General features: G+C 45.3%; 1 protein-coding gene across 1 annotated transcript in view; it reads left to right on the top strand.

Annotated features, from left to right (window-relative positions):
- Nucleotides 1-13,245, top strand: part of alkbh1 (alkB homolog 1, histone H2A dioxygenase) — a 37,576-nt gene that overhangs the window by 7,237 nt on the left and 17,094 nt on the right. The window contains exon 2 of the mRNA XM_067992028.1: nt 12,090-12,198. Coding sequence (XP_067848129.1) covers nt 12,090-12,198 — 109 coding nt within the window. The remainder of the gene's footprint in view (nt 1-12,089; nt 12,199-13,245) is intronic.

Below are 13,245 nucleotides of genomic sequence, written 5' to 3'. Positions count from 1 at the left end.
AGGGAGTGGGGGTTAAACTAATTTGGCAGGGGGATGGGCACCAGGATGTAGCATTGGAAAGGAGAAACAAGGGGCACAAAGAATCGGGAGAGAAAGATAGCACTAGAATAAGAAATAATGCAGTATTAGGTGGGATCAGACTAAGAGAGAGTACAAGAAAATCTAAGACTGGTTTGCAGTGCATGTGTGTAAACGCACAAAGTGTTGGTGAGCTGCAGGCGCAAATAGCCACATGGGAATATGATGTCGTGGCAATAACGGAGACCTGGCTCAAAAAAGGGCAGGATTGGGTACTAAATATTCCTGGATACAAGCTGTTCAGGAAAGATAGGGAAGGAAAGAAAGGAGTAGGGGTGGCAGTATTGATTAAGGAGAATATTGCAGTACTGGAGAGAGAGGATGTCCTGGAGGGGTCAAGGACAGAATCTATTTGGTTAGAGTTAAGAAATAAAAGAGGTGCCATTACACTACTGGATGTATTCTATAGACCACCAACTAGTGGGAAGGATATAGAGAAGCAAATTTGCAGGGAAATTACATAGAGGTGCAAAAACTATAGAGTAGTGATAACTGGGGACTTTAACTATCCTAATAAAGTCTGGGATAACAATAATAATACAAGGGGCACAGAGGGGGAGGAATTTTTGAAATGTGTTCAGAATATCTTTCTTAACCAGTGCGTTTCCGACCCAACGAGGAAGGAGGCATTGCTGGACCTGGTTCTGGGGAATGAGGCAGGCCAAGTGACGCAAGTGTCAATGGGGGAGCATTTAGAGAGCAGCAATTATAGCAGCATAAGGTTTAGAATAGCTATGGAAAAGGACATGGGCCACTTTAAATTAAAAATACTCAATTGGAGGAGGGCCAATTTCAATGGGATGAGAACAGATCTAGCCCGGGTAAATTGGAATCAAAGGTTGGCGGGCAAAACTATAATTGAACAATGGGCGGCCTTTAAAGAGATGGATCGGGTACAGTCTAGGCACATTCCCACGAGGCAGAAAAGTAGAGCAACTAAAGCCGAAGCTCCCTGGATGACAAAAGAGATAGTGAGTAAGATGAAATGGAAAAAAGGGGCATATGACAGGTTGATAACACAAGTGAGAACCAGGCAGAATATAGAAAGTTCAGAGGGGAAGTGAAAAAGGAAATAAGAGGGGCAAAGAGAGAGAATGAGAATAGACTGGCGGCCAACATCAAAGGGAATCCAAAAGTCTTCTACAGGCATGTAAACAGTAGCAGATAGTATGGGGGGGGGGGTGCGATTAGGGATCATATAGGAGATCTACTCATGGAGGCAGAGGGGATGGCCGAGGTACTAAATGAGTATGTTGCATCTGTCTTTACCAAGAAAGAAGATGCTGCCACAGTCTCAGTAAAGGAAGATATAGTTGAGATACTGGATGGGCTAAAAATTGATAAAGAAGAGGTACTAGAAAAGCTAGCTGTACTTAAAGTAGATAAGTCACCCGGTCCAGATGGGATGCATCCTAGGTTGCTGAGGGAAGTAAGGGTGCAAATTGTGGAGGTACTGGCCATAATCTTCTAAACAGCCGTAGATACGGGGGTGGTGCCAGAGCACTGGAGAATTGCAAATGTTACACCCTTTTTTGAACAAAGGTGTAAGGATAAACCCAGCAACTATAGGCCAGTCAGTTTAATCTCAGTCGTGGAGAAACTTTTAGAAACAATAATCCGGGACAGAATTAACAGTCACTTGGACGAGTGTGAATTGATTAGGGAAAGCCAGCATGGATTTGATAAAGGCAAATTATGTTTAATTAACCTGATAGAGTTTTTTGATGAGGTCACAAAGAGGGTAGATGAGGGCAATGAAGTTGATGTGTATATGGACTTTCAAAAGGCATTTGATAAAGTGCCGCATGGTCAGCTTGTCATCAAGATTGCAGCCTATGAAATAAAGGGGGCAGTAGCAACATGGATACAGAATTGGCTAAGTGACAGGAAACAGAGAGTAGTGGTGACCGGTTGTTTTTCGGACTGGAGGGAGGTGTACAGTGGTGTTCCCCAAGGGTCGGTACTGGGACCACTGCTTTTCTTGATATATATTAATGACTTGGACTTGGGTGTACAGGGCACAATTTCAAAATTTGCAGATGACACAAAACTTGGAAGGTTAGTGAACAGTGAGGAGGATCGTAATAGATTTCAGGAGGACATAGACAGGCTGGTGGCATAGGCAGGCGCATGGCAGATGAAATTTAATGCAGAAAAATGCATAGTGATACATTTCAGTAGGAAGAATGAGGAGAGGCAATATAAACTAGAGGGCACAACTCTAAAGGGATACATGAACAGAGAGATCTGTGGATATATGTGCCCAAATCGTTGAACGTGGCAGGGCAGGTTGAGAAAGCGGTTTAAAAAAGCATACGGGATCCTGGGCTTTATAAATAGATGTGGAGATGCCGGTGATGGACTGGGGTTGACAATTGTAAACAATTTTACAACACCAAGTTATAGTCCAGCAATTTTATTTTAAATTCACAAGCTTTCGGAGGCTACCTCCTTCCTCAGGTGAACGATGTCGTTCACCTGAGGAAGGAGGTAGCCTCCGAAAGCTTGTGAATTTAAAATAAAATTGCTGGACTATAACTTGGTGTTGTAAAATTGTTTACAATTTATAAATAGAGGCATAGAGTACAAAAGTATGGAAGTCATGATGAACCTTTATAAAACACTGGTTCGGCCACAACTGGAGTATTGTGTCCAGTTCTGGCACTGCACTTCAGGAAAGATGTGAAGGCCTTCGAAAGGATGCGGAAGAGATTTACTAGAATGATTCCAAGGATAAGGGACTTTAGTTACGTGGATAGACTGGAGAAGCTGGGGTTGTTCTCCCTGGAGCAGAGACGGTTGAGAGGCGATTTGATAGAGGTATTCAAAATCATGAAGGGTCTAGACAGAGTAGATAGAGAGAAACTGTTCCCATTGGCAGAAGGATGAAGAACCAGAGGACATAGCTTTAAGGTGATTGGTAAAAGTACCAAAGGTGACATGAGGAAAAACCTTTTTACTCATCGAGTGGTTCGGATCTGGAATGCACTGCCTGAGGGGGTGGTCAAGGCAGATTTAATCATGGCCTTCAAAAGGGAACTGGATAAGTACTTGAAAGGAAAAATTTGCAGGGCTACGGGGATAGGGCGGGAGAGTGGGACTAGCTGGATTGCTCCTCCATGGAGCTGGAGTGGACTCGATGGGCCGAATGGCCTCCTTCCGTGCTGTAACCTTTCTATGATTCTATGATTCATTTATGGAGGCTCTTCTAATACCTCACACACTCTTGGATACAACCTGCCATCTGATTGACAATCGCTTTCTCATCTCTAACTTCCAAAGCTTTTTTTCCCTTCCTTCTCAATCTTCATGCTTTTAATTTCCATTTGTTGTCAACTGATTGCTACTTCCTGACTTACTCCATCTTTTTTGCCCTTTTTAATCTTGTTGATGCTTACACCATGGGCCTCGGTCCTCCTTTTTGTTTTTTCCAATAAAGTAAAGCTTTCCCACATTGCGTGGAACCTCTCTGAATAAGATAGTCAATGCTGGACAACTTTATGCTGCACACTGGGATCCAAAAGGAACTAGATTGACTGCAAACTCATGTATGCAGAAACCTTACAGCCAACAGATAGAAGATATTAATCCCATTAGTCTTTTAAGTCTCTCCTAGGGTTGAAAGGATGATCTAATGCATTATGCCTCTCAGTCTTTTTTATATTAAACTAATTAAAAAAGATTAATCTAGAATATCTCTTGAGTAGTGTCTATTTTTAAAAAATGATCTGCTTCAGGAGAACATTTGGTTCGTGCTTTAACAATGAGATTTGCTTTCATTATCTCTTTTCCCGTTTGGATAAAGTTAACAGTAAAGATTATATTTTTGTTGATTTGATTAGTTTGAATAATGAACGCTGATCTTAGTTGGAGGTTCAGCAGAAAAGAAATGGCAGGTTGAGCTAAACATGCAGTATCGTGGCAAACACTGCAACATTGTGGGTTAATGATCATACCTATAATAATGGAGCTCCTTCAATATTGTCTCAGCATCTCCCCTGCACCAGTTCTCCTGATTTAATCCCATCAGCACTCGTATAAACCAATAGGTGTTAAAGTTAATCATTCTTCGTAATTGTTTAATTTTAAGAGGAGTTCCAGTAGTGCCTATTCTCTTTCAAATATACTTCAGCCACTATAAATTATAATTTTTATATACTGTACCATAATAACACCCATCTTGGAGTTGCAGACTGTTGCAGCCTAATCTAATTTTAAACTGTGCTACTGTAAGGTTATGATTGCCTTGAATAATGTGCACTTGCATTTTACTGAGGTTGTAATTGTCCTTCAATGCTCCCCAATTGGTGCAAAGCAAAATTCCCTGTAGGGACGTTCAATTTAATTGGTTTCTTTGTCAGTCAACTGCCTAGATGGAAAGAAAAAAAATTAAAAGATTTCTCTGAGAATACTGAAGCTTTTTTTTTCATCTAGGGAACATGAACAATGTGCAGTAAATGGACTGACAGGCAGAACACTGGTAGTAAACCTCACTGCATTATCATCCTTGCTTTTAAAACTTGAAAATATCGCTTCCAGTATAAGGAATTAGCACAAGAAATAATAGATACACAGCATTTCTTTTGTGTGAATAATATTAATATATATTGTCACACATTTCCTAAGTATCGTTTCCCCCGCCACAGTCATTATTTGCATGCAGAGAATCATCCCTACTAATTATATTTTTTATAAATTATTTTATTTGGCGTGTGTCTATTCAGTTGGTAGCACTCTTGCCTCTCTCTGAGTCAGAAGGCCGTGTGTTCAAGTCCCACCCAGAGACTTGAGCACAAAATCTAGGCTGACACTCTTAGTGCAGTACTGAGGGAGTGCTGCATTGTTGGAGGCGCCGTCTTTCAGATGAGACGTTAAACCGAGGCCCCATCTGCCCTCTCAGGTGGATATAAAAGATCCCATAGCACTATTTCGAAGAAGAACAGGGGAATTATTCCCGGTGTCCTGGTCAATGTTTATCCCTCATCCAACATCACTAAAACAGATTATCTGGTCATTATCAAATTGCTGTTTGTGGGAGCTTGCTGTGCGCAAATTGGCTGTTGCATTTCCTACATTATAACAGCGACTACACTTCAAAAGATACTTCATTGGCTGTAAAGTGCTTTGGGACGTCCTGACGTCCTTAAGGAAAACATAGGGAAGCACACTTCTCCTAGCTCTTTATCAGTGCCAATCCTTAATCCATGATTGGCAGGTGGGAAACTGGCTTGGAGGTCATTTTCTTCCTCTCTCTCTCTCTCTCTTTTGATTTCTCTTTCTTTTGACCTCCACCCATCGCTCATTCGCCTTCTCTGCCCATCGCTTATTCGCCCTTTCCTACATTACAATGGTGACTACCCTTCAAAAATACTTCATTAGCTGTAAAGTGCTTTGGGACGTCCTAAAGTCATGAAAGGCACAATATAAATGCAAGTCTTTCTTTCTCCGCCTGTCGCTCGTTTGCCCCCGTCGCTCGTTTGCCCCGTTCGCCTGCTCTGCCCAAAGCCGGCCCACCCACCCCATCTTCTCTCCACCCCCCTTCCCATTATCCCGCCCCTTCTCTCTCTCTCTCCACCCCTCTCGCTCTCTCTCCCTCCACCCCACCCTTCCTCCCTTGCTCTTGGTCTCACTCTCTCTCCGCCCCTCCCTTCCTCCCCTCGCTCGCTCTCTCTCTCCGCCCCTCCCTTCCTCCCCTCGCTCGCTCTCTCTCTCCGCCCCTCCCTTCCTCCTTTGCTCTCGCTCACTCTCACTCTGACCCTCCCTCACTCTCGCGCTCTTTCTCTCTCTCTCTCTCTCTCCGCCCCTCCCTTCCTTGCTCTCTCCGCCCTCCCCCTTCCTCCCTCGCTCTTGTTCTCTCTCCCGTTCTCTCTCCGCCCCCCCCTTTCCTCCCTCGCTCTCGTTCTCTCTCCGCACCCCCCCCTTCCTCCCTCGCTCTCGTTCTCTCTCCGCCCCTCCTTCCTCCCTCGCTCTCGGTCTCTCTCTCTCCGCCCCTCCCTTCCTCCCTCGCTCTCGGTCTCTCTCTCTCCGCCCCTCCCTTCCTCCCTCGCTCTCGCTCTCTCGCTCTCTCCGCCCCTCCCTTCCTCCCTCGCTCTCGCTCTCTCCGCCCCTCCCTTCCTCCCTCGCTCTCGCTCTCTCCGCCCCTCCCTTCCTCCCTCGCTCTCGCTCTCTCCGCCCCTCCCTTCCTCCCTCTCTCTCGCTCTCGCTCTCTCCGCCCCTCCCTTCCTCCCTCGCTCTTGCTCTCTCCGCCCCTCCCTTCCATCCTCGCTCTCGGTCTCTCTGCCCCTCCCTTCCTCCCTCGCTCTCGCTCTCTCTGCCCCTCCCTCCCTCCCTCGCTCTTTCTCTCTCCGCCCCTCCCTCCCTCCCTCACTCTAGCTCTCTCTCCGCCCCTCCCTTTCTCGCTCTCGCTCCCTCTCTCCGCCCCTCCCCCCCTCGCTCTTTCTCTCTCCACCCTTCCCTTCCTCCTTCGCTCTTTCTCTCGCCGCCCCCCCTTCCTCCCTTGCTCTCGCTCTCTCTCTCTCTCCGCCCTCCTTCCCTCGCTCTACCACTCTCTCTCTCTCTGGCCCTCCCTTTCTCGCTCTCGCTCTCTCCGCCCCTCGCTCTCTCCGTCCCTCCGCCCCTCGCTCTCTCCGTCCCTCCGCCCCTCGCTCTCTCCGTCCCTCCGCCCCTCGCTCTCTCCGTCCCTCCGCCCCTCGCTCTCTCCGTCCCTCCGCCCCTCGCTCTCTCCATCCCTCCGCCCCTACGGACCGAGACTTTATAAAGAGTTAAGAGTTGTCCAGATAAGAAGTAATTGGAAACCAAGCCTCTTAGAAGCAGCTTCAGTCGTGGAGGAAAAGCAGGAGTTTAATTTCAGATCAAGGGGAATAGTGAGACCAAAAAATTCAGTAGACGAAGAGACTAAAGGCAGAGTCATCAAAGGTAAGAGGTGGTAACTGTTGACGGGAACAGCAAAGCTATGAAGCTGGTTTTGAATAATTGAAAGGAACAATACTTTCACTGCCCCGTTGAAGGTCAAGGAAGAGATCAAGGTGTAGTGATTCAGCCAATGCAGTACAGTGGGATTGTGAGGACTGTGGATGTGCAATCTGAAGGAAATTGGTGTGGGAGGGCAGAGCACTGAGGAAGCCGTTGATAATGGGAAAAGATTACGGTTAAACCATCAACTACAGCACAGATAGAGCAATTTGAGAGTAAATGAGATGGCCATGAACATAGCTTTAGTGGGAGGCCCTGTGATGGTGACTTGCTTGGAAATGCATGATGCTGGACCCTGTTAAAAGCTTTAGAGATACCAAGGCAGTATCAGATGATTCACCAACATATATAGAAGACAGCGTCAAGTGTTATAAAATAGGAATGTACTGAGGAGTTGAGATGATATATACTGAAAGCAAAGCATGAACTGTTTAGAAAAGTCATCTGAACCCTGAGCTCCTGTATTTGGTTAATTTAACCGAGCACTGGTGTGAGAATACTATCTCCTTGTGAGTTCTAACAGACTTGTTCAGATTCTAACAGACTTGTTCAGACTACTTTGAGTCACCTAGGGTGAAGGAAGTCTATTTCTGTTCTTCAATCATTTGGCTGCTCAATACTGTTAAATCAAAGCAGGATGGTGCATGAAAATCCTCTTCAGTTTGAGACACAGCTTGTGTCTTTTTCAAAGTCGAACGTTTCTACTTGGAAGGCTAGTCTTGTGCTCCATTAAATCCCACTGGCTTAGAATCTCTCTCCAGTTGTTTGCCAAGTAAGTGATTAGATTGATCCTGACAGAGGATTTGCCACTTCCTGTATTTAATTCCATGTCCACACATTCATTCTTTTACCACCTTGGTTTGGCCTTTGGGATTGAATCACCCACTGCAGAAAATTTGGCCAACATATGCGGTAAACTTGAAGAACTGTGTGTATCTCTGAGTTTGACATAATGAAGAACAATCATTTCTTTGTGTCAATTATCGCAGGAGGGGAATGTGATTTGTAAAAAATGAATATTTTTATAATTGCAATCTATTACTAAAGCACTTCCTTTTCTCCCCTTCACGAAAGACGATATAGATGTTGCTGTTCATCCATTAAAAGCACTGGTGTATATCTTGCACCTATGACATATGAAGACTCAAATGATCATTCACCTCTTGATTCACTGGTACTGTAGTTTAAAAAAGCAGATAAGTGAAGGTGTGCAGTACCATTTCTCTTCCATCAAACAGAGCATTAATATGCTTTTATAGCAATGTAGAGGTTTTTCTTTAATTCGGGGACACTGGGGGCGAAAGGAGTCAATGATTTCAACATTTATAGTGATAGAGGATAGGGGAGAAAGATGACCCAATTCCTGCTGCAGCAATGTTGGATGTTATTGAATCTTGTTTCTTGATGCCATGTTATTCTTGCAGCTGCCAAATTGGATCTGACAGTAGAAGGGCCACAGTGCAGTATCTGTTACTGATCTGCATTCAACATTGCAGTGCTGGTGGCTCAAGTAACCTGTGCTCATTGATTGAGACATCACCTCAGGGTACAGAGTGAAACCTTCCACCGTTTGTTAACACTCTCATTTTTACACCACGAGTTAGATTCTGCACTCTTGCTGTCAACATGTAGAATTGCTGATGTGGCTTAGAAAAAGGAATCAATATTAACAGGAAATTTTGTCACTTGACCTTTTAGTATCAAATGTGAAAAACGCTTGATGGCCCCATTGCCATTTTACCAAGAATACTTTTGCTTTTTCCTACTACCCAATTCCAAAAATACACTAATTCATGAAATGTGTCATTTTTAATATGCAGTTCTATCCAATCAATAGTACCTTTCCCTCTTCTGCATCACTAATTCCATTTGCCTCAATTTTTTTAAAATTCATACCAAGAGTTCACACTACAGCAGATGTTCCATCCATGCTGCTGTGTGAACTTAAAATGATTCAGCTGAATGTTCTCAGCTGGCTATTGCAGCAACATGGCCTGTACAAAAACATTACCAAAAGGTAGACATGAGACCTTTTAAACACTGGGGCCCTTTCATTGTGAGGTCTGAGAAGCAGTCGAGATACTTGTAGTAGACAAACCATCAAGTTGTACAGTAACACAATAAAATGTATTGTAGAATACTCTTGAGATACAACTGCTTTGTGAAGATAGGATAGGAAGATAGGAACAGGAGTAGGCCATTCAGCCCCTCAAGCCTTTTTTTTTATTCATTCGTGGGATGTGGGCATCGCTGGCAAGGCCAGCATTTATTGCCCATTCCGAATTGCCCTTGAGAAGGTGGTGGTGAGCCCCCTTCTTGAACCGCTGCAGTCTGTGTGATGAATTTTCTCCCACAGTGCTGTTAGAAAGGGAGTTCCAGGATTTTGACCCAGCGACGATGAAGGAACGGCGATATATTTCCAAGTCGGGATGGTGTGTGACTTGGAGGGGAACGTGCAGGTGGTGTTGCTCCCTTGTGCCTGCTGCTCTTGTCCTTCTAGGTGGTAGAGATTGCGGGTTTGGGAGGTGCTGTCGAAGAAGCCTTGGCGAGTTGCTGCAGTGCATCCTGTGGATGGTACACACTGCAGCCACTGTGCGCTGGTGGTGAAGGGAGTGAATGTTTGGGGTGGTGGATGGGGTGCCAATCAAGCGGGCTGCTTTGTCTGGATGGTGTCGAGCTTCTTGAGTGTTGTTGCAGTTGCACTCATCCAGGCAAGTGGAGAGTATTCCATCACACTCCTGACTTGTGCCTTGTAGATGGTGAAAGGCTTTGGGGAGTCAGGAGATGAGTCATTCACCGCAGAATACCCAGCCTCTGACCTGCTCTTGCAGCCACAGTATTTATATGGCTGATCCAGTTAAGTTTCTGGTCAATGGTGACCCCCAGGATGTTGATGGTGAGGTATTCGGTGATGGTAATGCCGTTGAGTCTAGCCACCATAGGGAGGTGGTTAGACTCTCTCTTGTTGGAGATGGTCATTGCCTGGCACCTGTCTGGCGCGAATGTTACTTGCCACTTATGAGCCCAAGCCTGGATGTTGTCCAGGTCTTGCTACATGTGGGCACGGACTGCTTCATTATCTGAGGGGTTGCGAATGCAACTGAACACTGTGCAGTCATCAGCGAACATCCCCATTTCTGATCTTATTATGGAGGGAAGGTCATTGATGAAGCAGCTGAAGATGGTTGGGCCTAGGACACTGCCCTGAGGAACTCCTGCAGCAATGTCCTGGGGCTGAGATGATTGGCCTCCAATAACCACTACCATCTTCCTTTGTGCTAGGTATGACTCCAGCCACTGGAGAGTTTTCCCCCTGATTCCCATTGACTTCAATTTTACTGGGGCTCCTTGGTGCCACACTCGGTCAAATGCTGCCTTGATGTCAAGGGCAGTCACTCTCACCTCACCTCTGGAATTCAGCTCTTTTGTCCATGTTTGGACCAAGGCTGGAATCAGGTCTGGAGCCTGGCAGAACCCAAACTGAGCATCGGTGAGCAGGTTATTGGTGAGTAAGTGCCGCTTGATAGCACTGTCAACGACACCTTCCATCACTTTGCTGATGATTGAGAGTAGGCTGATGGGGTGGTAATTGGCCGGATTGGATTTGTCTTGCTTTTTGTGGACATACCTGGGCAATTTTCCACATTGTTGGGTAGATGCCAGTGTTGTAGCTGTACTGGAACAGTTTGGCTAGAAGCGCAGCTAGTTCTGGAGCACAAGTTTTCAGCACTACAGCCGGGATGCTGTCGGGGCCCATAGCCTTTGCTGTATCCAGTGCACTCAGCCGTTTCTGGATATCACGTGGAATGAATCGAATTGGCTGAAGACTGGCTTCAGTGATGGTGGGTATATCGGGAGGAGGCTGAGATGGATCATCCACTCGGCACTTCTGGCTGAAGATGGTTGCAAACACTTCAGCCTTGTCTTTTGCACTCACGTGCTGGACTCCGCCATCATTGAGGATGGGGATGTTCACAGAGCCTCCTCCTCCCGTTAGTTGTTTAATTGTCCACCACCATTCACGACTGGATGTGGCAGGACTGCAGAGCTTTGGTCTGATCCGTTGGTTGTGGAATCGCTTAGCTCTGTCTATAGCATGTTGCTTCCACTGTTTAGCATGCATGTAGTCCTGAGTTGTAGCTTCACCAGGTTGGCACCTCATTTTTAGGTACGCCTGGCTGCTCCTGGCATGCTCTTCTACACTCCTCATTGAACCAGGTTTGATCCCCTGGCTTGTTGGTAATGGTAGAGTGAGGAATATGCCGGGCCATGAGGTTACAGATTGTGCTGGAATACAATGTTGCTGCTGCTGATGACCCACAGTGCCTCACGGATGCTCAGTTTTGAGCTGCTAGATCTGTTCTGAATCTGTCCCATTTAGCACGGTGATAGTGCCACACAACATGTTGGATGGTGTCCTCAGTGTGAAGACGGGATTTCATCTCCACGAGGACTGTGCGGTGGTCTCTCCTACCAATACTGTCATGGACAGATGCATCTGCGACAGGTAGATTGGTGAGGACGAGGTCAAGTAGGTTTTTCCCTGGTGTTGGATCGCCCATCATCTACTGCAGGCCCAGTCTAGCAGCTATGTGCTTTAGGACTCGACCAGCTCGGTCAGTAGTGTGTTCTGCCATTCAATTAGATCATGGCTGATCTGCATCTTAACTCCATTTACCTGCCTTGGTTCCACATCTCTTAGTATCGTTACCTAACAAAAATCTCAGTTTTAAAATTTTCAATTGGCCCCCAGCCTCAACAGAGTTCCAGACTTCCACTACCTTTTGTATGAAGAAGTGCTTCCTGAAATCACCCCTGAACGGCCTAGCTCTAATTTTAAGGTTATGCCCCCTTCTTCTGGACTCCCCCAGAGGAAATAGTTTCTCTCTACCTATCCTATCAAATCCTGTAATCATCTTAAACACCTCAATTTGATCACCTCTTAATCTTCTATACGTGGGGAATACAATATTCAATAATTGTTTTAATAATTCATGTGATCTACCAAATCATTGTGTGACTTTTTCTTTCTTTTGCAGGTGTTGAAAGCTCCACTTAATGTGTCCTCCATTAGTGATCAGGATGCCTGTAAAGCTGGACTGCAGCCAGTTCACAAGTGGAAAGCTTATGGTTTAGATGGCTATCCAGGTACTGTATATAATCCAACCTGAACACGTTATAGCACCCTATCATTGCCAATGAAGTATGAATGGAATTACTATACGTGTTGCTTAGAATGGTGAGTCTGACTAGTCCTATGCCCTGCAGCAGCTTATCTGGCAGTGGAGAACCCCCACCTTGTAGATTCAAAATAAATAGTTATAGAATCATACAGCATAGAAGGAGGCCATTCACCCATCATGCCAATGCCAGCTGTTTGAAAGCTGTGAAATGCATTGTACGAGACTGCACTGGGTTGTGTGAATGAAGATGGCTGGAGTCAGGCAGCATTGCTCTCAAGCAGCGAGCACTATCCAGGTGACTTGGCTGTCTGCAAACAGTAAAGATCATAATCGGAAAAATTGATCTTGCAGTAGATTAAGTGCATCAGCTGTAGGGAATGGTGTTCTGCTGTCTTTGGTTAATCCTTTCTTAGGTTCTCATTTGGTCCCAGGATAATGCTCCATCAAACCTTTTACTTTGTGCTTTCCAGGTGGCTGATCTTGTGGCCATTAATTGATGTCACTATAGAATCTGGGACATTCACAGTCTTTTTTATTTCCTCTTTCTTCTGGGGTCTCGATTAAATAGTATTACTATTGGTTTTTCTTTCAGCCAGATAGATCTGATCTTAAAACACGTATTTGGCATTAAAAGGACTAATAGTGAAAGCTCTGTGCTATATCATCCAAGAAGGAAAAATAAATGGCTGAGAATATTTTTTAATTTCGGTCACCTATAAAAAGTTGGCAGTTGTTTTTGTGGTTTCATCACTCTGCTTATACTTTAAGTGTACTTTTCCTGATATAAAAATTCTGCTTTACAAATACTGAATCAAAGGCCTCCTATTTCTAGCAGGGACTGAGAGAGTACACCAGCTGCCTGGAAGCAGTAAGTAGTTCTGAGCCTTTTGGACTTTGAAAGGCTCCACTGAACACTCACAAGTGCCTTCTCTTTCCCCCCGCCCCGGGTTGAAATAGGGAATTGGTTAAAAATGGAAGCCTGAAGCCTCCTTGAAAGGTTTAAAGGCCCGAC

This window comes from Heptranchias perlo, chromosome 10 (genome assembly GCF_035084215.1).
Source record: "Heptranchias perlo isolate sHepPer1 chromosome 10, sHepPer1.hap1, whole genome shotgun sequence".
NCBI classification, from domain to species: domain Eukaryota; kingdom Metazoa; phylum Chordata; class Chondrichthyes; order Hexanchiformes; family Hexanchidae; genus Heptranchias; species Heptranchias perlo.
Note: the sequence above shows the minus strand (reverse complement) of the source record. Positions and strands in the feature narration are given on the sequence as shown.